Here is a 27,285-nt window from a genome sequence, read left to right on the forward strand (position 1 = left end):
TAAGCAAAATATACGATAGAGCCATTTGTCTGGGAACACATGGGTACGCCCCTTATTGCACACCGCTATTTTAATCAACCCAGGCAGGATGGAGTCTCATGAAAAGACATAGCCCAAACATAGTTGCAGTGGCCCGCTTTTAGTAAAGCGTCAGCAATTTACACGCTTGAAGTACACGAGCAATGCTCGTGTCCACGTGTTAGCGGTTGGACTGAGTTTTCATGATGCAGGAAGCAAATTTTAAACCCAGATTTACTGGTTCGTTTTTTTCCTAGTTTGTCTCAAATTCTTAATTGTCTTATCTTGATGTAAGATGTTTGTGAATTGCAATTCTTTTGCTTTTTTTTCACCTTGTTTGTTGACATTCACTGATGACTGGGGCATTGCCTCACCCATCATGTGCTTCTTTTGAATGGCTGATGTTTGTTTCTTGTATTGATCTATGTGTGACCTTCGGCTAGACAGGCCAGTTGGTATGCACAGCTAGACAGTGGTTAGTAAATATGTTCAGAGTATACAGCTCTGCTGCATATGGGATCCAGGCTCTGTGCACTCCAGTGCTGTTTTGAGTAGAATGAACAGACATTAATTTAGCTTGATGTGCCTTATTTCTGAGCTGATGCTGGGCCCTACTACTGCATGGATGCAAAGCTGTCTATAGGCCAATGTGTCAACGTCTAATAATTAAATTGCCCATTTTTGGACATAGACACATTGCTTTCCGTACTGAACTGTGTTGCTGGGTTCAATATCATTTGGGGCTATTCACAACACATGTGAGTAACTTACACATGTAATTTACTCTTATGCTTTTGAGTAACTTTACACTCAAATGTTGTGAATAGCCAAAAGTAGGAAAGTTTCTTAAAAGTGTAAAGAATAGTCTCATACAACTTTAGTCTGAAGCTCTACTCGGGCGATTCACAAAGGTAGCTAACACGTGAGTAATTTTAATGTGTAGTTTACTCTTATACCTTTGAGTGGTTTTACTACTTTTGTCTATTCGTAAAAGCCGAATTCAATGTTGCTTAACTGTGCAAGAGTAAATTGCATGTGTAGATCACTCAAAAGTGTAAGTTTCTTTTGTGAATTAGACCCTACAACTCAAGGGACTGATGATGAGGTAAAGTTACCTTTACATTGCCCTTGGAAGCTGTAGCTCTGAAGCTCAGAATAGGGCTTGCCCAATTAATAACACTTAATGCACATCTTAGATAGGCCAGTTTGTGTCTTCTTTAAGTGGTACCAACATGCATCGATCAATGAAACAGAGGCTGTGGCTATACGCATTCACAGGCAGGCCGTAACCACTGCAGAGGACCTACCAGGTGCCTGGGTTGTTCCACCCGTGAGGGTGGGAAAAAGCTTGGACATGGGGCACATCCAGGAGGGGAGGAGGATATTTGCAACATCCATTCAGTCTGACCTGTCTGTGTATCCGCAAAAACATTCCCAATATGTTTCCAACCAAATGCACCCGTAAAGGTAGGCAAAGTCATGAAGTACCCCAAACATCCCCATACTGTCTGGCAGGAATGGATTTCTGCACGTGGAAACATGTTTTTTTACGTGGAGACTCATCCCGCTACTAGAGGAGCTGAAAATCCTTGAAGAAGCCTGTACGCAGAAGGTCACCTCTTGCTTACATTGGTATCCTGCACTAGGGTGCACATGTGCTGGAAGACTGACATTATGCAGTTAGTGAATGACGCTGACTCCTTCACAACATTCTGACGTACAGATGACTTTCAGAGTTACATCATTTTAACTGTGGGAATTACTTGGAAAGGAGTTACTTGGACAGGTAAACTTTTGAGCGGTGGAAGGGTCTTCAGTGTAAGTGAATGAGGGTGTCATGCTCGCTGTACATTACAAAACATTATTCCTTCCTAATATGCCGCCATCTTCTCAGGTTCACCCTTAGACAGGTGTATGACTATACTTAGCCACCAAGCCAACTATTTCTGAATAGTGCTGTACTCAATCTCTGTACTCATTCATCTGGCTGCCCTCTTGTGATGCAGTGGAACTGATGGCACCCGACCTGGACAGACTCTTAGTGGTTGGGTGCATCGACCAAGCCCTGCCTCCCGGTAACCGCTTGTTTTTGGAATTTTGTAGTGGTGCATCCCCACATGGATCAAGGTGATCCTTGTATAGAAATCCTTGGCCTCTGTGCCAGACCCCAAACTCCATGTCCAGCTGATTGTGGGCACTGTCATCAGTGCAATAATGTACTTTGTGCTCGTGCAGCCTTTGTAGGATTCACACTGGTTCTCAGCACATGGGGATGCTGTGAAGTAGCCTCTCTGCTAAGCTCCTGGATCTAAAATCCAGCAGTGTCAGCGATCAGTCTGTTCCCCATGACAAGCTGCTGCGGCAGATGCCATCGCGGAGAAGGATGTGATGGATATGGGCTGCGAGTGATAAATGAAGCTATGCAAATGCCAAATATGTGTGTCAGGCAGAGCGTGGGCACTGAATGCAAGGGGTGACAAGCCGCAGAAAGATGGGTGCGAGACACCAGAAATTGGCTACAGAGAACAGGAGCGTGAAACGAGGACAGACACAGAGATATAGAATGGAAATTTGGGTCATCGAAACATGTCAGCTTTAGGCTGACTTGACACCAGGAAACTACAGCGAGAAGCACGCCGCCCACCCCACCTTGGACTCAAAGCAATCGGTTCACATCTCCTCGTATATGAAGGCTCTGCACTGGCTCAAGGTTGGCATCCCTAGGGCAGAATGTTTGTTTTCTAAGCTTCACCCTCTGCTCTCTTCCTCAGCAACCCACACTTGACCTGGACTGACTTCACGAACAGAACATCTCCTCGGTATTAATGAACTCAATCACTGTGTTGTCTTCAGCTTCGGGAAAAAAGCTCTTGAAGATACTCCTGGTGTTTTGTTATCATTGAGTATGCTCCTGGTCATTTGTCTTTATCATCATCATCATGTAAGGAACGCATTAATTTGCTCCTAGTTCTTTGTTACCATTGTCGCCATAGAAAGAGCTTTCAAAAATGCTCCTAGTCCTTTGTTATAATCATCATCATCATAACAAGGAACTTTGAAAGATGCATCTGGTCCTTTGTTATCATTATCATCATAAAATGCGCTTTAAAAGATGCACTTGGTCCTTTGATATTATGTTCTTCACGAAAAGAGCTCTGAAAGGTGCTCCTGGCCCTTTGTTATCATCATCCTCGTGAAAGGAACTAATTAAGGTGCTCTTGGTTCTTTGTTATCAACATCGTCTTCAAAAGAGTTCTTAAAAATGCTCCTAGTCTTTTGTTATCATCATGGTCCTGAAAGAAACTTTTAAAGTTGCTCGTGGTCCTGTCTATGTAGGGACCACAGACAGATGAAGCACTTTACTGACTTTTGCAGCTGTTAGCAACCCTTCGCTGCTGCCAAACTCAGGAGTGGCATCGCAGAGGGAGCGAACACACGATGAACACAAATAATTCAAGATGAATGAAAAAAATGATTTATCCAGTCATTAAAGTGTGTATCCTTCTCCGTTACATCACAGATTTCCAAATATGATGCTCTGTTGCCAGAAGTACTCCTACGTGTCACACATGGATGCTTTTTTCACATCCCCAGTGTAGTTCAGAAGTAAGGCGGACTTGCAAGAGGTTGGATGTGACAGTAACAAAGGTCTAGAGATAAGCAAGAAGAAAGGAAAAAGGACATAGGGAGACACTTAGGCTGGTGGTTATGGTGTGTATGTGTGTTTGTGTGTCTGTCTCGCAATTGTTGCTTCTATTCCACTTTTTCCAATAGACTTACAGTACATAGGGCCAGATGTAGGAAAAATCCAATTTGCGAGTTGCAAATTGCGAGTCATTCCGACTCGCAATTTGCAACTCGCAAATTGGTATGCAGAACGGTGTCTCAGACACCGTCTGCAACTCGCTATGTGGTTGCAATGACCCACCTCATTAATATTAATGAGGTGGGTCGCTAATTGCGGCCCCATAGCGAGTCTAGGCACTCGCAAACATGGAGGCCTGCTGTAGTCAGCAGACCTCCATGTTCGTGACTGCTTTAAATAAAGCATTTTTTTTTTTTTTTTTAAGTGTAGCCCGTTTTCCTTAAAGGAAAACGAGCTGCACTTAAAAAAAAAACCGAAACCTTTAGTTTCGGTTTTTTTTCAGGGCAGGCAGTGGTCCCTTGGACCACTACCTGCCCTGAAAAAAATGTTTTGGGTCCATTCACAAACTGGAAGGGGTCCCCTGGGGACCCCTTCCAATTTGCGAGTGGGTTACCATCCACTTGAAGTGGATGGTACCTGCGATACCCTTTGCGACCGCATATGCGGTCGCAATTGGTATTGCATTCCACTCCGAATCGCAAATAGGAAGGGAACACCCCTTCGTATTTGCGATTCTGAAATGCATATTGCGAGTCGGTACCGACTCGCAATATGCATTTCTGCATAGCAAAGAGGCATTTGCACCTCGCAAACGGCGATTTTCGCTGTTTGCGAGGTGCAAATACTTTGCTACATCTGGCCCATAGAGTACTGGATGGTAGTCGAATGCTGCTGGTCACTCGCACAGGTCACCTCTGCTTTACCTGATTGTATCCCAGATGTAGACATGATCAATTTCCTTTCGTCCACTCTGGATTGTCCCCCATCTTTATATTTTATTAATAATAAAATAATTAATAATAATAATAATGATAATAATTTTAGACTCTTTTGTGGGCTTTTCTGAGAGATACCGAACATGCGTAATGTCCTGCGTGTCTCCCATCAGCTCAATATGTGATGGGGCAGGTGTGGATGGAGGCAAGGAATGGTTCATAAATAAGATCAAAAGAGACATCTGATTATCTAATTTATAGATAATGTGTTCCCAATCTGCCCGCCTTGTTACGTCTGTCAGCCACTCTCTGTGGGTCGGGAAGTAAGTTTTTCTTTCAGTGCCGTAGAATGGAGGATTACACAATGGCAAGTGATGCTGCTATCCATCGGCATCAGTGATTACTGGGGACTACACTTTTGGACATGTGGAATTTTCCCATGTGGTACGATGGGACCAAGGTAATGTCAGCCGCCAAGGACAAATTGGCCCACATTTGTGTCCAGTAGGGTTTGATGTTATGACACTTCCACAAGATATGGATCAAGTCACATGTAACCTGTCTGTACCACCAGCATTCAGAATGCTATAGGAGGCATGCTGTCTATAGATATAAGGGGATCCAGTCCCATTTGTGAAAAATCTTTAAGAAGGAAAATTAAATCCTATATTTACGCAACAGTTTATCATGTGAGATGATAGTTCTTTGCAGTTTTCATGGAAATACTTCTAGCGCGGTACCTTTTGTTAGAAAACTTTAGATGGTGACATGGGAGTATAGAGTAAAGACGCTCAATCAGTAACTTAAATAGGCCTGATCCATCCCTCTGAATTCCTCCCATCTTCTATAAGCATGCCTTCTGTGTGAATGATGAGATACTTATAAGATCTCTGCTTAGTTGGCTACGTATATTATGGACAATTTGGCAATATCTCCAGTACGGTGTTGGGTTAAAAATTAAGTTGGCTTCTAAATCAGTAGAAACCTTATGGAGTCTTCTTTTCTTATAGCCTTATATCCCGCTGCCGAGGGCTATTCCAGTTGTTAAAGGCCCTGAACCGGAGTTAGGGCCTATAACGAGGAAGAAGGCCTATAACAACTGTTATGGGTCTTGCTGATCTCATCAAGTGTGATTTTACCAGTAAGCAAGACTCTCCCTTCATCGGTCAGCTAGGGTAAGTTAAGGCTGCCCAGAAACCTCTCTACAAAAGGCATCCTATATAAAGTATTCTGTAAGGTCGCAAAGGCCTCATGTATGTCTTCAGGATGTGTTAGTAGATTATCCTGGCATTGCAGACCAGCAAGGGCCGTATTACAGAAAGTGCCCCAGGGGCGCAACAGGCATGTGCGCCTGCTTTGTGCACCCACGAGGCACAATGGTATTACAGAAGAGGCAGGTGTTTGTGTCTCCCCTTCTGTGATACGTATAGCGCTGGCGTACATGTAGCACCAGTGATATCATTAGAGGGCGTTCCCTCATTTGTATGGTGGTGTGGCCCCATGCAAATGAGGGAATCATTTTACCTCTGTGCCCATGCCGTATTATGGCTGCGGACGCAGAGGCAAACATGCCCTTAGGAGGTGCATTGAAAGTGCTCCACAAAAGGCCGCCTTCTGGAGCAGAGACGAGGGGTCCCATGGACCACTTATACATCCCCTTGCAGGTGGGTGTGGTCACTCACTGCACTTGGCTGCAAGGGGATCTCTAATCCCTTGTTGAAGTGCAGGCAGCTTGCCACCTGCACAGCGATGCACAGAGTGGCTCTGAAGCAGCCGCTCTGTATTTCACTCGAATGCGATGGCCCCATTGCAGCGCAAGCTGACAGCTGCCCTGGACATTCACCATAATAGGGAGCACTTTTCCTGTTTCCACCCTGCACACCCATTTTAAGACTCAAAGAGGGAAAATACGCTTAACCCGTAACTATATTTAAGCTCTCTAAGTGATTTATTACTTTCCACCTACCCATAATCCCTTCCTCCTATTACCCCTTTAAGGATATCTGGCATAGTTTGACCTCAGCCGTAAAGTGTTATGACAATCACAGCAAATGAAACAGTCTGATGTAATGTGATCCAAATTATTAGTAATCAAATGTGCAAAAGTGGGCACAAAAGAGTTTAAGTAGAATGTGCAACATCAAGGGGAGCAACCAAAACCGTATTGCTACATGAAAGAGAAAAGCCCAGGGTGTGGTTAAGAAATCAGAAAGGCGTAAAATACTTTCATTGTTCTCAGCAAGGCAAGTTCGAAGAAACACGATTTTCAGATGTTTCGAGTCAATGAGCGAAAGATTATTCAAATAAATTTGGATTGGGGCAGTGGCTAGAGAGTCACCGTGAGCAAAATAAATTCAATATTTGAGTCACTGAGCTTTAAAAACCAAAGCGGTATCCGGACCCAACTTGCACTACGACAGCCCTGAAGATGACAAGCCTCCTCCCTAGATTTAAGTCCGGTGCAATGTTGCTCTCCTTACATTTCTTTACACTTTAATCCACAGTGTATATATAGCTGCTTACGGGGTCAACCAACGCGTTTTGCCCCAAACAGCTTGTAACTTCTTCAGGGCAATCAATATTATCGAATAGGAATCCAACCGGAGAAAGAATAAATAACTTCTTATGTGAAATTCAGAGATTTGTATTTAGGACCATGACCTGGTCCAGGAGGATGTAGAACTATTGTATGGGGTACTTCGTAAGTAGAGTGACACAAGCCGAGACATGGAAATGGCTAAAATGAGCTTTGTAGTGAAATGATTGCGTTAAAATGGCTAGTGGTTAGATATGCCAGAGCAGCCCACCACTTCTCCCAGCGGCTTCATGTAGATGTTAAAGAACATCAGCTCAACATCAAACACTGGACCAGGATCAAACAACACAACAAAAGAGCAATGGGCTCGCCCTGGAGGCTCGAACCTGGATTTTACTTGGTATGCTCCGATGGGTAGTTTTTAAGTGAATCCCACACACCATTACCCATGTCGGAAGGACTGGAAACTAGTGCCCCAAGTTTAAATACATTCAAAGCCCGAGAGATGCCAAGGAGGGCCTGCAGACATGTATCACCACCAGCCAGCACACACACAGCACCAGTCACAGTCTGTGTGGTTCCTGCCTGAGAGCTATATCAAAGATAGAATCCAGATTGATGGAAATGTGAAAAAGCACCTCTGGAGTTGAAGTGTAGCATGTCATTCAATAACTTTACCAAATAATTAAATCCCAGTGATATGGCAGAAAATGTCTAGATTATCAGAGCCAAGTTTATTCTTATACAGACACCCCCCCCCCCAACCGTCTGGGTTGGGGGGGGTGAGCGCAGGGCGTGGCCGCATTGTTATGATACACTGCTTATGACTGCACGTATTACATCACTGACGACATCTGAAATTTATGGCGGTGCAAGTTGTACTTATCATTTGCGTATAACTGGTGAATTTCATTACTGTTTAGGTTTTGAAACAGTAGAGCTTTTTCAGAGAATTTCTATGGCTTTTAAATATAAGTATAAATCTTAGTATAATTCTGCTCTTATATATATATATATAAGAGCAGAATTATACATATATATATATGCACACACACTAACATTCTCAATATTTTGTAAGAAGACATGGCTGTGATATTAACAGTCTCAATATTCTGACATAGTGCCATCAATAAATGAGGGAGACAGTGGCAGAAATAAATCCGAAACGTGATATTAAAGGAAATAACTGTGCCCAGATCCAGACTATAACAGAAAGCTTCTGTCTGCTGCCTCCGGCATTCAAAGGGAACTTCTGCTATGGAACTGTCTGCCTAGCTGTGCTGTCATGTTGTTCTAATTTGTCATGAGTTGTGTTCTCTACAGCTTTCTGGTCTGAAGTCTATCGCCCCCACCTACAAGAAGTTCCATCCCCGTCAGTGCTTGGAAGAAGTGCCTGAAGAGAAGGCAGCAAACCTCAATTGTTAGTGGCTAAGGGCACAGCAGTGAAAACAAAGATAGTGGCTATAAACACAGATTTGGTTGCTGTAGGGCTCCCCTGCGAAAGCACACAGGGAGCATGCTCTCTCGCTTGCAAGAGATATTGTATACAATAAGGGGCTTGGAGCCCGCCCGTTCCTTACCATGCGTTGGCTTCATTGTCACTCGTATTTTCTCCCTCCTAATTGAGTAGCTTCTCTTCTTTCTTGGGCATATGAATCAAGTAGATTGATTGTCTTTGATCAGTGTCCTCCTTTCGCTGCTTGTGCTGTGATTGAGGTACTTTTTTTCATATTCGTCCATTGTTGCCTACCCATTTTTGATTGCCCCCATTGTCCATGTTGTTGTTTCCCCCTCCCACCTGTGTTGTCCCTGTTGCTTTTGCCTGTTGTCACCCCCATTGACCATTTTGCTTTTACCCCCTTCCACCTCCTGTTGTCTGTTGCTTTTATCCCTCCCACCCGTTGTTCAAGTTGTTTTTACCCCCTTCTAGCCCACGTTGTCCATGTTCCTTTTTCTCCCTCCCATTGCCCCATTGTCCCTAATGTATTCCCCTCCTACTCCCTTCCTCCATGTCTGTTACAAATTCCCTCCTCACACCCCCAATCGTCTGTGTTGCAAATTCCCTCACCACATGTTGTCTGTGTTGCCTTTTCCCCTTCCCCCCTTGCCATTCCGCAGATTCTCCTCACCAACCCCCCAGTATTTGTTGCTGATGTAGCAAATCTCCACTGTCGCCCCACTCCACTGGATTGAGTGGAGTGAGGTGATTGGTGTGGGGTGGATTGGATTGGAATGGGGTGGATTGAAATGGGTTCAGGTAGATGGAATGGGGTGGCTTCAAGTGGGGTGCATTAGACTGGATTGGGGTGGATGGTTTGGATTGGAGTGATCGGGCTGGGGTGGATTAAATTGGGGTGGGTTGTATTTGACTGGAGTGGAGTGGGGTGGATTAAATTGGACTGGACTGGGATGGATTGGAGAGGGGGGATTGGATTCATTGGATTGGAGTGGTCCAAATTGGACTGAAGTGGGGTGGATATGATTGGAGTGGGGTGAATGGATTGGGGTGGATTGGATTGGAGTGGGGCGGGGTGATTTGGAGTTGGTGGGCTGGATGGATTGGAGTGGGGTGGATTGGAATGGTGTGGGTGGATTGAAGTAGGGTGGATTGGATAGGAGTGGGGTGGTTTGAAATGGGGTGGGGTGGAATGGATTGGGCTGCATTGGGATGGATTGGATTGGGGTGGGTGGGGTAGACTGGATTGGGTGGCGTGTGTTGGATTTGATTGAGGTAGATTGGATTGGATTGGGGTGGACTGGAGTGGAGTGGACTGCATTTATGTGGGGTGGAATGAACTGGGTGGGGTGGATTGGATTGAGGTGCGGTGGATTGGAGTGGAGTGGATGGGAGGGGGGTAGACTGACTGAATTGGATTGAAGTGCGGTGGATTGGATTGAAATGGGATGGGGAGACCTGGAGGGGGTGGATTGGATTGGAGTGGGGTAGATTGGCTTGGGGTGGGTTGAATTGGGTGGATTGGAGTGGGATGGGGTGGATTGAACTAGGGTGGATGGCACTGAGGTGAGGTGGATTTGATTGGTGTGGGGCGAATTGGTGTGGATTGGATTGGCATGGGGTGGATTGGATTGGCATGTGGTGGATTGGCGTGGGGTGGACTTGAATGGGGTGTACTGTAGTGGGGTGGACCGGATTGTGGTGAGTGGTTTGAATTGAAGTGGGGTGGATTGGTGTTGGGTAAAGTGGGGTGGATTGAGGTGGATTGTAGTGGGGCGGATTGTAGTGGGGTGGATTTGGATCGACTGCACAAATATGATTTAATGCATCATTTAATAAATTACACACAATAAAAAAACAATGTTGAATTGCAATATTTCAAACAAGGTAATCTTCATCTTTTGAGAAGAACACCGACAAGCAAAACCAAAATAAAACTTAAGTGAAAAGTGAGAAAACAGAGTTAGCTATAAAAAATAGAACCTTGCAATTTTGTTTGCCCTGCTAAGCATGTAAGCCAGTCACAAGCCTTCTGTTTACAGGGCACTGGAAGTTAAAAAGAACAAAACAGTACCTCGATCCCGTAGGGAGCAGTGGACGGGCGCTGCTTAATTTGAATTAGTCAGTGCTTGGTCCCTGTGCCACAGAGAGGAATGGAAATGGTGCCAGGCCTGAAGTGGACGAATTACGAGGCTGTAAAGAAGAGTGCCATGCAAGCCAACAAATGGTGAGCAACAGGCGGGATACAAGCCCTTTACTGTACACAACAGAGGCTTGCAAGGGAGATGCATGCGCTAGCGCATGCACTTGCAGACTCGACCCTAAAAACAAGCTATCTGACGACAAAAACGATTTTTTCTTTACCTTCCCTGGAGCAAGATTAGCATTACTGCAATCCTTTTTCTAGACATTGGCAACTGAAAGGTAGTAGCTGGATTCTGGCAACTCTAAAAGAGTTTGACTGGTTAGACCTTGCATATACTTTCAGCTGTACTCATGTGATGATCCATTCAGAGATGAATGCCCTGCCAATCAGATATTTAGCAGGCGAGCTAGAGCATCTGGATAATGCACCTGTACAGAGGTCTCTGTGCACATATGAAGCGCTCTTTAAATCCAAGCCCTTGCCTTTCCGCCGAAAAGACGCAGAGCCCATTTTATAAAGACTTTCTAAGCCTAGCCATCTGTGCCTGCCCACGACTGGGCTATTTGTGTGCACTGTGCCAGCTTCCATGGCAGGCCTCAGAGGCTCATCTCCGCCAGCAAGGAATCATGGAGGAACACGCTGATGATTTCTACTGTGTGTGCAGGTTGTGTGTTGCTTAGTGACCTGCCTGCTGAAACTGCCAGCGGAAATACGTGTGTGTTGACTCTCAGTCACTGGAGACATGGCCTGAGGCCAGAGTTGCTGACGTTGAAATTGGGAAACGGGTTTGTCTCTCGGCACTGTGTGATTCTGGGCAAACCACTTAATCTCCTTGTGCCTAAAACATTAAATAATTGAATCTGACCTAATGTAATGTACTCTAATGTCCTATGGCCAAGATCGGGCCGTATACAATTGCAAAAAAAAAATTCTCCCCTCTTTTGCTAGTCCACTCCCGTTGTCCACTTGCTCCACGTTTCACCAGGTGACTCCGGGGCACAGAGACTGGCAGGGTCAGACTGGCCTATAGTGCAATCAGGCAGTGCCAGAAAGACTGTTCTGACAAATCAGTGTGTGTTGTAGGTCTCGCCTGCCGACAGAGCATATGCTCTCACTGTGAAGGGTATTGTTTACAACAGAGGGCTTGAAATGGACAGATTGCTTACCATTTGCTTACCATTTGTTGGCTTCATTGCCATTCTCCTAATTGACAAATGTGTACCGGGCATCACTTTCTTTTCTTTCTATGGAGCGTGCACCAAGTACAGATTGCTTTCTGTTGATTAGTGCCCTTACTCCCACCACCATCCCGCATCCTTGCTTGTATCTTCAGCCCAAAACAAAGCGCTATAACATGGGTGGCTGCATCATAGCACTTTTTTTCTTACTTTACTTTCAGCTAACATGCTGTACAACATGACTAAAAGACATTGGGAAAGCCAATATCTCTCACGTAAGCACGAGCTATTGGCTTTGTCAATGCTTGATGGCTGTTTGAGGGCCTTTTTTGTCTGCTGGACAAATTTTTACTGTTGATTTCCCAGATATTAGAACAAACATTGACTGCGGCAAGTACAAATCCGAGCAGGGGCTGCATTTATTTTGGTGCCTGGGCCTATTTTCCGTCCCAGTCTTATCCTGATCACCGGGCCGTCAGCTTGAGACCTGTGTTTCAGGTGACTGGGCAATGACTGTACTTATTCAATCAATCACCCACTCATGACTAGCTGCTCTGCCATAAAGAGAGCCTGTGTATCCAAGGCCTAATTCTCAAAGGTATTTATTATTGTGCGTGTAAATCAAACCTACACAAACCAATTGCCTGATTTACAAGGGCAAAACCACTTTTCTAATGCGGGCCTGCCAACTTTGAAAAGGTTATCACCGTATGAGTGAGGAGGGGTTTCTCGGGTGGGGGTGAGGGGTAGGGTGGTTCTGAAAAGGGGCAGGGGTTTCAGACCGTCATAGCCAGGGTGGGACAATAAAAGAGGTGAAATCTGGTGAGGGAATCCAACCTTGTCCGAAAGACACTACTGCCCTCCCCAAACAAAAGACTTCTGAAACCCTCTGCCATGTCTGGAGAAGTAGTTTAAACATGTAATGGCTTAGTTTATATAGGCATATGCTCCAGGCACCAGCTCCAATCACCCAGGTGCAGCTGCACCAGGGACTGTGTAAAGAGAGCTGATATCATGTGACACACAGTGGTACATTGTGCTGACATGTCTGACAATGTCCTTTAAATGTATACATTTGTGGTTAGTGGGTCTTCACAAACATGTCTTCGACTTGCTCCTGACTAGTAGCGCGAGAGTAAACCATTTGCAGACTGTGACCAATCCTTTCCAGGGTGCGAAAGGGTTGAAAGCGTACCTAAGATATTTTCCCATGGAGGAAAATTGTGGGCCAGATGTTCGACCTTTTGTTTTGTGACTAGCATTTTGAGATCAGTTTGGGAATCGCAAATTATGAGTTGCAAAACAAAATGTACCACAGTTTTAAGTACACTGTTTGCAATTCCCAATGGAGTCGTAAATGACCCACCTCATCAATATTCATGAGGTGGGTCACAATTTGCGACCCCATTGGGAATGGCCGCACTCACAGGGATGGTGGCCTGCTGGGGACCATGTCTAAACAAAAAAATGAAAAGGTTCCTTTCATTTTTTCAGAGCAGGGAGTGGTCCGTGAGACCACTCCCTGCTCTGAAAAAATATTTTTACTTCCATTCACAAAGGAGAAAGTGTCCCGTGGGGATCCCTTCCTGTTTGCGAATGGGTTAACACCAGTTTGAAATTAGTGTTAACTGTGATTGTTTTGCAACCGCATTCACCATCAAGAAACAGTCATAAATGCCACTCCGACTCGCAATTAGGAAGGGACACCCTTGGGACGCCACTTCCTAATTGCGAGTCGCAATCCCTATTTTGTAAATCAGTAATTGCGTACCCACTCGCTAAATAGGGATGGTACATCGTACCTGGCTATTTTGCAGTTGCAAACGGCAATTTTTGCCTTTTGTTATCACAAAAAGGTGTTGTACATCTGGCCCTAATTTCCCTGTAAAGAAAAAATGACAGGTATATGTTTTTGGCAGCGAAAATTGAATTTACCAAAGCTTTTTCTGGTTTATGCCTGGAATCCTGAAACAGTGACAGCTTTTCAGGTACTATCTGGAACCCTTCAGTGAATTCCGCAAAACTAGAAATATCCACCCATGCATTGTGGGAATTATGCAGCTGCAGATTTCCAGCTTTGTTTGTGAATTAGACCCCAGGTTCATACCTTTCGAAGTGGCAGTACAATCATGCATTTGTGTGTTTGTTTTCAATTTACTGGTCTCTATGCCACCCCAGATTGCCTCGACGCTGGCACAAAATATATAAATAATAGATTAATATACAAATAATCTGTGTAACGACAGCTTCGCAGAAACTGCAACACATCAGACACAACCGAACAGATAACCAAACAGGGGCGGCCCCTACACGTAAGCGGAGGAGCGTCACCCCGCAAAATAAAATGCCCTCAGACCTGAAAAATAAAATGCTAATAGGCTTTCTTTATTACAATTTTATTTTTCTGCACCCCATCCTGAACCGAATGTCAGGAGGGACGGGGCACTGGCTGCTGAATGGCAGCATGGACCTCTGCACTTATGTTTAAAGTGCGCATGTCCCTTTGGGTTAGACAGAAGGTGCCATTGATCTTAAAATTGACAAAGTGAGAAGCTCATTCCACCACTTAGTTCCAGTTCATTTAAGTCTTCTACCCCCCTACCTTTCCATCTTATGTTTTAGCAAAACAAGCCTCATCTCTAAACCTGAGGACATGTCAGACAGGTGGCCAAAACTGGCCTGCTTTCAACACCAAATGAATGAACAGTTCATTTATTCGTTCTTCTGAAACGTTTTTTTACAGTGCCTTCACAAACCCTTGTACTTTTTTGAGCAACTCAGTTTATATGTCAGGCTTGAGAATGCAGCTGTCTGTCTGACTTTTTGTTAGTAATGTAAAGTGGGCTTTCGCGCCACTCAGAAGAGGAAATCTCTCTCTGTTTTCACTCATGCTGTTGGCTGTTTGGTGTATTATTGCAGCAGCTAAGCACTGATTGCATTGCAACGCACGAGGGACTATTTTGCATCACGAGCAAGCTTGTGAAACGACTGTTAGGGGTAAATAATGTGTTTCTTTTCTTTTAACAAATTGATGCTTTCTACTCCAGTATAACAATGTTGCCAATAGACTGCTAACAATTGAAGCAATTTATCGATTCCTATCCAGAAAAAAGAACATACTTGCCTTTTCATCTTTTCTGCACGTGGTGGACTAGGGGTGGGCGAAAGTAAATTTTCAGTTTTGTTTTGGCTTCTGGGAGGCAGGTACCTGTAACAGCATACAGCGTTACCATGGAGATTACCCTGCGGAAGAATGTGAGGGCATTGACCCATGGCTTTGCATATATCTATCTTTCCTGGATAAAGACTAACTTTATGGATAACTACTGTTATGAGAACAGAGAGAAGGCCTGTAATATTGAACCTTTATAAAGAATTCCTTGAGAAGACATTTTTTTTTCACCCATACTAACCCTAAAACTAAACCTGTCCCTAAACCTCGTTACCGACATTAACTTTAAACCAAGCACAGCCCTTAGCATTTTAACACCCTTTCCCCTTTAAATGTCACATTCCTTACTTGGAGATGATGGACAGATATATTTTCACTGTTGTTTCTGTGCTAATCATGCAATGTAGCAGTGCTTGTTGATCTAATCTTGTATGAGGCCCTCCTGGTGGTAAAACTATGTTTGTAGCCCTACAGACAGAGCAGGATGCCTGGGTTGGTGTGGTACATGGGTGTCCAATGTATGTCCAAGAGGGCTGATTTTCAGGATAACCAATTATTCTGTGAGTTAATTCTGTTTAGATTCATTGTATGCCAATTTTTGGTACAGACATAGTTAAAGAAAATGTGGCATGGATAAGGCCCTTGTGGAGCCACAGTGGGCATCCTTGAGCTAAAGACACAAAATACAAAAGATAGATTGAGATGATGAGGGACTTTTAACCTGAGCACGTACTCAGCAATGGGCATTACTTATTAGCAGTGCTTAATTTGAGCCTGTGGTTTCCGGTGCTCAGCACTGGCATTTAATTGCCAGCACTTAACAGCTGCCACCTGGTTGCGTTGTGTTTTGTAATTTAAAGATGTGCAGAACAACAATTGTTTACTATTTCAATATACATTGTAAACAGCTAATACCTGCCACCCAAGCCATTCTTATAGCGTTGGAGGCCTCGAACAGTATGAATTGTCACACTTGTAGCTGTGTGATGGTGAGTAGCTTAGGTACTGCCATTGGCAGAGCTGACAGTGACAATATGTGGTGCAAGCTGTGGTGGCTTCCTGAGGAGGCCCTGGCACTTATTCTTTTACAAAGTAAGCACTGCTCATTAGATTGGGAGACTTACTAAGAGGTTTGACTCCATGGTATTGCTGCACTAATGTTGTGAAGATGATGACAGCAATGTGAACAACTCGACCCATCATCTGCAGAGTCACACAGCTCCACCTGCAGTCAAAAACTCAGAGTTCCTCACTTGCAAACCGTTTTCATGGGACAACTTGGCTGCTATTCACCAAGGTGACAGACCCACAGAGTGAATGAAACCTGCAAACTCAAACCTTATTTCAGTTCTGCAGTTTAATACTGGGCCACGACCACCCCTTCAATGTTCTCTCTTCTTCTCTGCTAGATGCTCTGTGCCTTGCAGAACCCCCTTAATCATACTGGAAACACACTTCTGCCTTGGACCCAGACCTAGTAGAAGGTGGGATGTCAGTGAGCAGGGATCTTCTTCAGCTGCTCTCGTTCTCCTCAGTGAAACACTCAAGGCATCCAACTTAACAGGATAATGTGTGAAACAAGCACTGCGCTGGCGATAACGTCGAAAAGACCTGTGGGGAATGTTTAATTCAGGTTCAGCCAGGCACGGCTCCTCTGCTAGGGCGGAGGAGCGTCCCCCCCCACCCAGCAGCTGCCAAACTTCTACAGTAAAACGATAAGAAACCATGTTTATTATCGTTTTATTGTTGAAGGAGCAAGGCCACGGGCTGTGACGAGCACAGAGGGGGAGTGCTCAGCACTCCTCTTCAGCGCGCATGTATGTTTGGCCGGCCGTCTCGGCCCGGCCAAACATACATGTCCACTAAGCTCTGTCCAACCCGGCACTGCGTTGCCGGCTTGGAGAGAACAGGCAGATGCTCCCAGTCTGCCTTTGCGCACTCTGGCTGGGCGCTTCGACCAATCATTACATTTTCTCCCCCCCTCATTCCTTGCGGGGCTCTGCCCCCACCACGTGCCGCGAGCTGCTCCTGGGTTCAGCATGACGGGTTTTCTTGAGCTGACAGAACTCCCAGTTGAATTACATTTGTCATTCCACTGCCAACGTAGTCACCATGTACACTCTACTTGGCTGCCAAGGCGGTAGTTGTACAAAGAGAAAATGATACAAAAATGAACAAACATTGGCAAAGCAAATGAGTCTTGCCAAGGCTTTCTCAATGTTTGATTTAGCTAGATTGTACAGCAGCTCCACCGGCAAGAGGGTGCCAGAATGCCCATAGAAGTGCCAACTGTAACCCCATTGCCCAGAAAAGGGGCAGAAAAAGTCCCTTTGCCCAGTGTTGTAAACACAGGGTCGGCTTTAGGGCAGTGCGAGTGGTGTGACCGGGTGCTGACCTGGATTGGGGGGGGGGGGGGGCTCTGTGTTTAGCAATAACTTATGAAACTTGTGTTTAAAAAAAACCTGCTGAAAAGTTCCTGCTGCTCCAGCCTTCAGGGAACAATTAAAATGTCAAGATACCTCTTGTGATTAATGTTCCTGCTAGGGAGAGAGACTGGAGTTTTGTCTAGAGGCAGCTTTGATTCGCCATAAAGTAGCGCAGAGGGTTAATATGCCTGCTGCAAAGAAAAGATCTATATTTTATGTGGACATCCGAGTAGATTAGTAAAGCCAGCCTTTACAAGGGCTTTGAAACAAATGAATGTATGTGAAAGGGGGGCTATGGATGGGCGAGGGGCACATTTGCAGGGTGATAGTGAGTGAATCCGAGGAGATGGTCATGGAGTGGGAGGTGCCAAAAAAAGATTGTCGCACAGGGCGCCACCAGCGCCAAAGCCGGCCCTGGCTAAACATCCGTGCATCTGAAGACCTATAGCTTTCACTAAAGTGGCAATTGGGGACCCTGCACCGAGAAAGGTAATAGTGGCAGCCGTGAAGTACTGCATGAGTACACCAGTGCGTCCCCAGGAGCAGCCTCGTAGGAGGGCATTTGAAAACATACGGGGTTCTCACATGCTTATTTCCCAGTTCACTCGATCCAGTAATATTTGAAGCAGGGCAGATTTTTAAAAAGGGTAAACTAGCGCTGTGTGAAGAAAGAAGGCAGTCAAGAATAGGATTATTAGAAGGTTAACGGCCTAATTGTGACACCAGCAATAAATAGGTCTAAAACTCTGTTGGCATCTGTTTTAGCACTAGTGTTGACTTAGAACTAAGGCAGATTGTGCGACAGTTGCCACGTGGTCTTCTGCTTTTAGTTGGTGGTCAGTGCAAGCTGCAAACCATAGAAAACTATGGCAATGTCACAAACAAATTGGAATTAGGTATTCATGTTGCATGTTATTCCCCATTTTTTTCATGCAATACAGAAAGCACCTGGCACTTAAGTTATTTGCGCCTGACACCCGGGGTCAGTAAGATTGTGGGAGTGGGAGCTTCAGATTTCCAACAAGCACACTGGCATATAATGTAAAAATACATTGTACCACAAGCAGTGTGGATGGGAGCGGCCTACGGGCAGTGAAAAGGGAGAGGAATGGGGATTGGCAGGGGTACTAAGTGAGCCAAAACACATTTTATGAAATAACCAACATTTTCGAAGTCTTTCCAAACAGAGAGAGGGAGAGAGTGCATGAGTACCTAATTATTTATCACAAAATATATTTATTGGGGGGTGTAACACTCTAAACACCCCCGCCCCCCACCCTCCACCGAAGCTACGCCGCTGCTGGTGCCTATGTTATTTGCGCCTTTTTTTGTCCCAATCTTTCATTGAGGCTTTTTGTGTTCTAAAGCCTTAGTCTGAAGGTGGTGCGACTGTTAGGTATCAGACCCTAGGCATTTAGCAATCTTAAGTCTACATACTGATGGTTTGGTCCATTAAGCACTTTTAGATAGAATGGTTCAGGGTCCCCAGAAATACCACGGGCCCCTTCCTCACCCCCAACACTCAAAGGCAGGGGTCTTCAAACTGAGGGGCGCGCCTCCCCAAGGGGGCCTAAAGTGATCCCAGGGGGTAAGCCAGGCTCTTGTCTGAAGAAGCATTATGCTGATAACAGGGCTTTGTTTTAAGCTGAAAATAATGAGCAGTGGTTGCTGCACTGTAATAGGCCATCACTAACATGTTTATATCCAAGCTGGGAGTATGTGTCAGAAGGGCTCCAAATACTCTTCAAAACCCCACCCTCACTTCTAAGCATCACACTGTGAATACCTTTACTCCTCAGTAAGGCCTACCTGACCCGAATAGTATGTTTAACATCATGTATTTGATTGCATTTTTAAAACAATGACATAAATTAACTGCAGTGTTTAAATACCTCTACACATATTTAAACATTGCCGGTTTATTAGAGTAATTGTGAAAAATTCACAGGGGAGGGGGCCCAATCATTTTATTTTCCCTGGTGGGGAGGCGCAGCAATAAAAAGTTTGAAGACTACTGCTCAAGGGGGGGAGGGGTGATGTAAGGGCCAGAGCTGCCAACCTTGGAACTGGGGAACCAAGATCAAGCCTTGGTGGGGCTCAACATCCTGTGATCCTGGGCAAATCACAAATGAATGTGTCCTTGTGTAATGCAACTGGTGCTCATGGAAAGCTTTGGGATGGAGTTTGCGATATATAAAACAGAAAAAAAATATTAAGAACTGCAACGAAAAACTGAATTCGAAAAATTGTTCGCGGAGCATGTCCTCCCAAAATGATGTCGTAGGGTAGTTGAAGTAATGGAATGGAACGCCTCCAGGTAGATGCACAGAAAGAGTGTAGGTGGGTGGTACTATGCAGAGGTAAACAGGGAGAGCACGGCTGTCTGCATCTACCAACACTGGACCTACTCTACAAAGCCATTTGCATGTGTAAGGCCACATTACACACACAAACGGCACGAGTTACTAATACAAGTCCATTGTTACTTAAAAAATGCCCCTTGCACGTGGAAATGTATTTCTTTTGTAATTATAACCCATTTGGTGTTATATGATTCAGGTGTAAATCTTCTGCCCTTGAGACCCTCACGGGTGAATAGCCGCGCTTTACAAATCCCTGAATGATTGATCGATTGATTGATTCTGATTGCGGTAGGAAGTGGGCAGTCTGATTGATTCTGATTACGGTAGGAAGTGGGCAGTCCTGGGCAGAGATTGCCTCCAGTTTTTGGAGACACCCAAAGAAATCTGCACAATCCATTCAGGAAACCACCATAGATTTACTCTTGGCAAGGATAGGAGTACATCTTTTTTTATTTTAGAGCAGTGTCTAGGAAGGAAACAGGGGTTTAGGGGGGTTTCTTTACTTGTGAAATGTTCATTCATTCATTGCATTCATTCATTCATTGTTGTGAAATGTACCCAATTAAAAGTGCAATTGGAATCATGCAGACATTTTTCTGTACTCTTGGAAATGTTTGTGAAATCTGCACTCATTCGAAGGAGCAAACACCTGGGTACAGATTTACCAATTTCTTTAAGAATCGGGCCTATAACTGTGGGCATCCACTACACATGGATACATCTGTTTAAGAGAGAGCCTGTCTTCTAGGTCACTGGCATCCTTCAAGGCCTGAAGCTGGCTGAATGGCTCAGTGAGATGAACATTCATCAAATAAAAAGTATGTAGTGATTTGCAGGTCACTGTTTGAATCCTAAAAAGGCCAATTTAGCCTTGCATCCTAACGAGGTCAGTGATGTGAATACCATTGATTGGGTAGTAGTAACGCCACTTGCAGAACGTAGATTTGCAGTGTGAGATGCTTTAAAGAAAAACAAGCTGTTATAAAAACAAGGCTGTCACTTGACTGGTGAGTAGTGTGGTCAGAAGAAGGCAACAGGCCACTTCCAATCCCTCTCCCACATTTGTGTACCTTATGCTGAATTAAGATTATAATTTATTCCCCGTTCAAAATGTGTCTGCACTTCTGACTCTCAATTCAAGAAGTACATTATATGTCATTACTGTACAACCGTGAAACCCAGTGCTTGCCCTGAGGAACTCAAAAGCGCTTGAACTTGCCAGCTCCCATTCTTTGTGCTTGCCTGACCGTGAAACTGGAATGACATTTTGTTGCCTGTCCTTCACAGCTGGGCGAGGACAGCTTCAACCGGGCCAAGCTGCTGAACGTTGGCTTTCTGGAGGCCCTGAAGGAAGTGGACTATGATTGCTTCATCTTCAGTGATGTGGACCTCATCCCCATGGACGACCGGAACCTGTACCACTGCTATGAACAGCCGCGCCACTTTGCCATCGCTATGGACAAGTTTGGATTCCGGTAAGACGCCAGTCTGTGGTATTGGTGACTGCCGGGCTAGTGAGGAAGACCATTCTGGGACATCATTTGGGCTGTGGTTGGTGGATGCCCTAGCCTCTGCTCTTCCAGGGGAGGACAGCTTGCCTTATTTAGAGATCATCACCTATCTCTCTGTTGAAAGTGTGTTTTCCTCTGCAGTAGATGCACTTTCAGCAAAGATGAATGCACTGAAGGCCACTGTGTTGTTTCCGCCCGCATTTTTTTTTTGTGCACAATGGATCTGGCAAGGGGAAATAAGTGACTTAGTCCCACCTTACTTACTACAGGGCTACTACCACTGTAACCCAGTGATGGAGGGGCTTGCAAGGTGAAGGGTTTCTGACAGCTCAGTCAACTGAGCCTCTGGTGTCAAGAACCTGGTGGTGCCCTCACCCTTAACTGAGGTGGGACAACCACAGGTTTGGAGAGGCAGGAGCTCATCCATACTCTAAACGATGCCCTTTCTACTTTCACATGAGAAAAGCGGTCATGTCTTATTTCACTCAGTTGAGATGGGATGGGTAAAGGTCAACACAGGAGAGGGTGCGTAGGATTGACTTTAGGAACCTACGACTGTCAACTTCACAACTGAAGATAGCACACTTTTAGTGGTGGATGTTTTTTAGCCAAAAAGAAGGAGATTCCCTCTCCCAAATACTTCTCTGCCATGCCATTTCTGGTTCCAGGCACCAGAGCTGATTAGCATTGAGATTTTGGATGGTAATGAGTGCTAGAAGACCAAGTACTTCCTTTTTTGGCAGCTGACTTGTCAGTCAGCTGTTGAAGTGCAGCACCTCGTACCAGTGATAGACTGTCAAAGTTAGAGATGTAAGTCTCTGTGGTAGATGTTTTCCCCTTCAATTGCTCCTGTACTATGAGTGGGAACTGCTCCAAGGAAAATTAAACTGTGGATATTCTGAGATCCAAAGGCAACATGACAAAACTTGTGTCACTTATACGTATTCTTCAGATAGGCTGCCATAGCAAGGGGCCATCTGCAGAACACACATAAAGAAAGTCACTCTCGAACTAGGAGTTTTCTTCTATCACATTGAAAGGATTTTTTTAGAATACTATGGCTTCTGTAGCGGTCGTGAACAGAAGGACCACCAGGGGAAATAACATTGCGTAGGCTGCCCTCAATTGGGAGCAACCTCTAGTGCAGTAACCAGCTAAGCAGATTATATTCATAAGAAATACCATAAAGGGACCTGCAGAGCTGTTCAAAACTGCCTGCCTACTGGGAAGAATAAACCGTGCTGTTGTCTCTCACACTTCATCATCTACCACTGCTGTGCGCTGCGTCCCATAACACGATAACTGCACCTCGGTGGTCATCACGCACGACATGGAAACACTTCCCAGATAGAATCACCAAACAACTTCCCACCCACACCCTGCATGGCATCGCTTGCAGCCCATATAGGTAAGCGCTTCAGTGCCCCTCGCACGGACAGTAAGCGCTATATAAATGCTGCAATGCGATATAATACAATACTCTGTTTTTAAATGAAGTGACTGATGGAGAGGTGGGGAGCACAACACCCTCCATTTTGTGGTGGACGTCTGTGGCTACCTACCAAGCCACTTCTTAATGAAACTTGAACTGAGCTGATTGTTTGAAGGAACTTGGAACAAGATAAGTCATCTTGAAAAAGTGGGTGCTTCTGATGTAAAACCAATAGGAGGTAAAGTGTGCGAACTGAGAAGTTGGAAAGGTACGAAGAAACATGTAGGCGATTTGTTTTAAGTTGTAGTGGTGACACCCACAAATATCCACATTGTATGCACAGATCTCTCTTGAAGATTCATAGCTTTAATAAACATTTTCTCTGCCGGGGCATTTTTCCTTCTTCTTTCTCCAGCATCTGCCCTGAGAGTCAAGATTCATTTTCAGAAATTGCAGGATACCCACCCCTTGTAGGGAGATGGAAGAGGCTGGCAATTGACACCACCAGGCAGAGGGCTGATTACCCAAACACAGAACTGTGGCAGTGACACTGATCCGCGTCTAGCAAGCACATTGCACCTTACTCTACGGAAAAAGACCCGCTCTTGGAGTTTCCGCTCTCGTAATTGTCCTTTGGACATTATAATACGAGTGTCAAGGAAGAATAATTACTGGTAGTTTAATATTAAAATATTTCCACGCTCTTTTCTTAGCAGTGGTAGGTTGTGCCCTGAGCTCTTCCTGGGCTCCCCCGGATCCCTAAAATCCGGGAAAAGGTTGTAAATTAGTTTTTTCATCTATAAAGTTCATGGAATTCCACCCACCACTCCTGCCTTGTGAAGCAGAAGGAGGCAAGATCTGCTCTGAAAATGGTTTCATCCAAGCTCCATTCACCACTGAGTGAAGTAGGGGAGCCAACAGTCTGGACCATTTCTATCAGGATAGAGGGGGAGTTTAATCTCCACGCAACTTGGAAACATGTTGTCAAATGTTCATTTTAGAACACAGATTTCCAATTTGCCGTCCAAAAAAACATAGGTTTTTCAAGGAGTTATGAAAAGCAGGAGTTATGAAAAGCAGGAGTTATTTCAATACATCAGGGTCGGCCACAGCCTCCATTAACAAGATTTCCCCATAGCAGACAATCGTGTGTGCCCACGAGGAAAACGGAATACTCAATACAACCCAATGGAAGCCCAGCAGGCAAATATCTGGACCATAAGAGCACAACATGGCCAAACTGCATCTAAAATCACATGGAAACTGTAAAATAATCTCAGTATAAAATCCCAGATCTGGGTTTGTTGGCTTTGCTGTCCCTGTGCTTAGGGTCTTAGCCTGCCAAGTGGGATTTTCAAATATGCCACGCTTCTGGTTAGGATGCCAGACTGCCACATGGACATCCGTGCTCAAATGAGCCAAAGCAACTTGTGCCAAAGGACTGTTAATAGCACCGGGGAGTGCTCCTTGTGCCAAGGCATAGTTAGGGAATCGGCCAGGCTGGTTGCTTAGTGCGCTGGCATTTGTACAGATTATTCAATACTTCTAGGTAACAGAACCTACAGCGCTCAAGGTTTAGAAAATAGTTATGCGTTGGGTTACTCATGCTGTAACAAAACAAATATTTATGCCAGTACTCACAATTGCTTTGCCTGTTTATTGCTTCAGTATACAAAGCATCATTGCCATGCTAGTATCCACATTGCCTCTTAATTGCAGTCCCAGAGACTGCATTGACCATTTCCTCCACTATGTTAAGCACAAGTTGTAGGGAAACGTCCTGAACAATGAGGTCTAAACCACTACTTGCCTGAACCACTACTGCTAATCAACTAAAAAGTCTCTACAACGAAGTACTGAACAGCTACTGTCTAAACAACGATTTTGCCTGAATAACGATTGCCTGAACAACAAATGTTAAGGTAAGTTTTTTTTTTTTGGTTTATTAGTTGTTCAGAATTTATATATATATATATATATAATATATATATATATATATATATATATATATATATATATATATATATAATATATATATATATATATACATATCAGTTGCTTAGAATTTATATATATATATAACATATATATATATAAGTTGTTTAGAATTTATATATATATGTATATAGATCAGTTGTTTAGAATATATATATATATGTAAATTCTAAACAACTAATAAACCATAAAAAAAAGAAAAACTTAAATTAAAATTTGTTGTTCAGGCAATTGTTATTCAGGCAAAATCGTTGTTTAGACAGTAGTTGTTCAGTACTTCGTTGTAGAGACTTTTTAGTTGTTTAGCAGTTGTGGTTTAGGCTATCGTTGTTTAGGACCTAGTTGTTCCATCACATATTCCAAGTTGTATACCTATTTCCGTAATAACCTTAGTATATGAAGATTTAAATGGTTACATCTATTGTTCCAATGGTAAAGCATTATTTCCATGCCTCTACCCACAAAAGGCCAGTATATAAATCAATACAATGCTTATATCCAGAATTCCCATTACATAAAGCTCTGTGTCATAGTTGTATGTCAGAATATCGAGGATACAATTATTGATCTGGTAAAATAGTGTGGTGCTGTAGTAAATGTCAGGATTTGAGAGTCGCAAAAAGGAACACTTATAAAGTGTAATCACAGATGTTAATCACAATATAAATCATTTTTTGATGGTGTTATACTCAGCTTTTGGATTTCTAGTGAGTTCTCAGTTTATTTTACTGTGCGAAAAGTGTTGACCCACTCTGCTGGGATTTGATGAACCATGTTTGAGAGAAATCAGTTTTCCCTTATAATTTTCTCATAGTTTATAGCAGGTGCTCCAGAAGCTAAAATGAGAGCACATTTTCTATAGGTTTGCACTATCTTTGTAGGCCATGAGATATTCTGAGTAAAACATGTACTTCCAACACCAGCAACCTGTTAGTTAATTATCCAATGTTCTACCACAGCTCCCCACATTTTTCTGATCAATAACTTGAGTGCCAACATTCCGTATTCATACCAACAATGTTGCCCACCTGAAGCCATCTTGATGGAATCAAAGCTGAAAAACGTAAGGCATTTCCTTTGCAAGTTAATAAAATGAGGGGTTCTTCTGTCATAGAAATTATAGTTAGTGCTATAGAAAGCTAAAATGACAACACATTTTCTATAAGCTCTCAAATATCTTCCTCATCAGTTTCAGTAAAACATTCTGAATTGCAGAGAGAAACGTGTAATTCCTACACCAGCAGCAGTCTTTCACTTTTAACTCCCTGGTAATCAACTGCATCGTGACCAAAGAGTTCTAATGAACTAGAGTGCTAGCAATTTTTATTCAAGACAAAACCGAAGCACTCCTGAGTGCCATTGTGTTGGAATAGGAACTGTTGAATTTAAAGCCTTTCCTGAAGAGCAGGCTGGAGTAAATGAACATTGAGATGTTATTGCAGACTTTAAATATTTTTATTAATTTGAGGCATAATATATTTTTTAAGGTGCTAAAGCTAGTTAGAGAGAAACATCGGTTAAGTACAGCATACCCTTTGTTCATCTGTTTACTCTGCATATCCATTTTCTCATTTAACAGTTCCATAAGTTCATAATTTTAAAATAGTAATTATTTTGGTAAACATACATACACACGCACATACACACACACACACACACACACACACACATAGAGTAACTGAAAAAACAAAGGTTACAGGGACATTATAGTTAGGAAATAAAATTTTAAAAAGAACATCAAAATTTATTGAAAAAAAGCAGAGGTTACTGGAAAATTTTAGTTAGGCTCAGATTTTACACACACCAAAACAGTGAAAGTCAGCAGTTATTCTTACCTGACCTAACTATAACTTACGCCTCTGCAATGCACTGCTTATGACTCTCAGAAGCAACTGCCCTGTCCACCAAGCACCTTGGGATCCAGGATCACTGAATCACCCCTCCTAAGGGTCCGCCATCGGGTGCAACAAGAATCTGCTTCCACTGTATATCTAGGCAGAATGGCATGAAACTCTGTATATGCTACACAGTGCACAAAGCAGCAACAACACACGCCTTAAGGCATTTCAGGTTACCATGCCCAGAAAACTCCCTGTCTTCTAAACAAGGGTGTCTCTTACATTATCTGTGTAAGATGTTCTCTTTGTGTTGTAATGCTCGCTTACATACATTTATGATAGAGTTCATTGCATGTCTTAGCATCTTGCATCACAATAATCGCCCTTGAGGAAAGCAATAGCGTATCATGTTAATAGCACATCATACTCAAACATTAATGTCTCCTCCTATGGAATTTTATCTAATTTTTGGATGGGAGCTTCAGCATCTTGGCAGGTAGGAGTATAATTTACTTAAAAACTGTATTTACAGAGTGCAGTCATAGCCACAGTGGCAGAAGTATTTGATTGCCCTTGAGCTTTATTGATGTTCCAGTCCATTATCCCTCTTTTATCAATATTGATGCTATTACC

General features: G+C 43.8%; 1 protein-coding gene across 4 annotated transcripts in view; it reads left to right on the plus strand.

Moving 5' to 3' along the window:
* B4GALT2 (beta-1,4-galactosyltransferase 2) overlaps positions 1-27,285 on the plus strand; it is a 625,157-nt gene that overhangs the window by 492,393 nt on the left and 105,479 nt on the right. For all 4 annotated transcript variants that reach the window (XM_069232774.1, XM_069232776.1, XM_069232777.1 and 1 more), the window contains exon 4: positions 21,164-21,351. In XM_069232774.1, the coding sequence (XP_069088875.1) occupies positions 21,164-21,351 (188 nt within the window). The remainder of the gene's footprint in view (positions 1-21,163; positions 21,352-27,285) is intronic.

Source organism: Pleurodeles waltl, chromosome 4_2 (assembly GCF_031143425.1).
Source record: "Pleurodeles waltl isolate 20211129_DDA chromosome 4_2, aPleWal1.hap1.20221129, whole genome shotgun sequence".
Lineage (NCBI taxonomy): Eukaryota > Metazoa > Chordata > Amphibia > Caudata > Salamandridae > Pleurodeles > Pleurodeles waltl.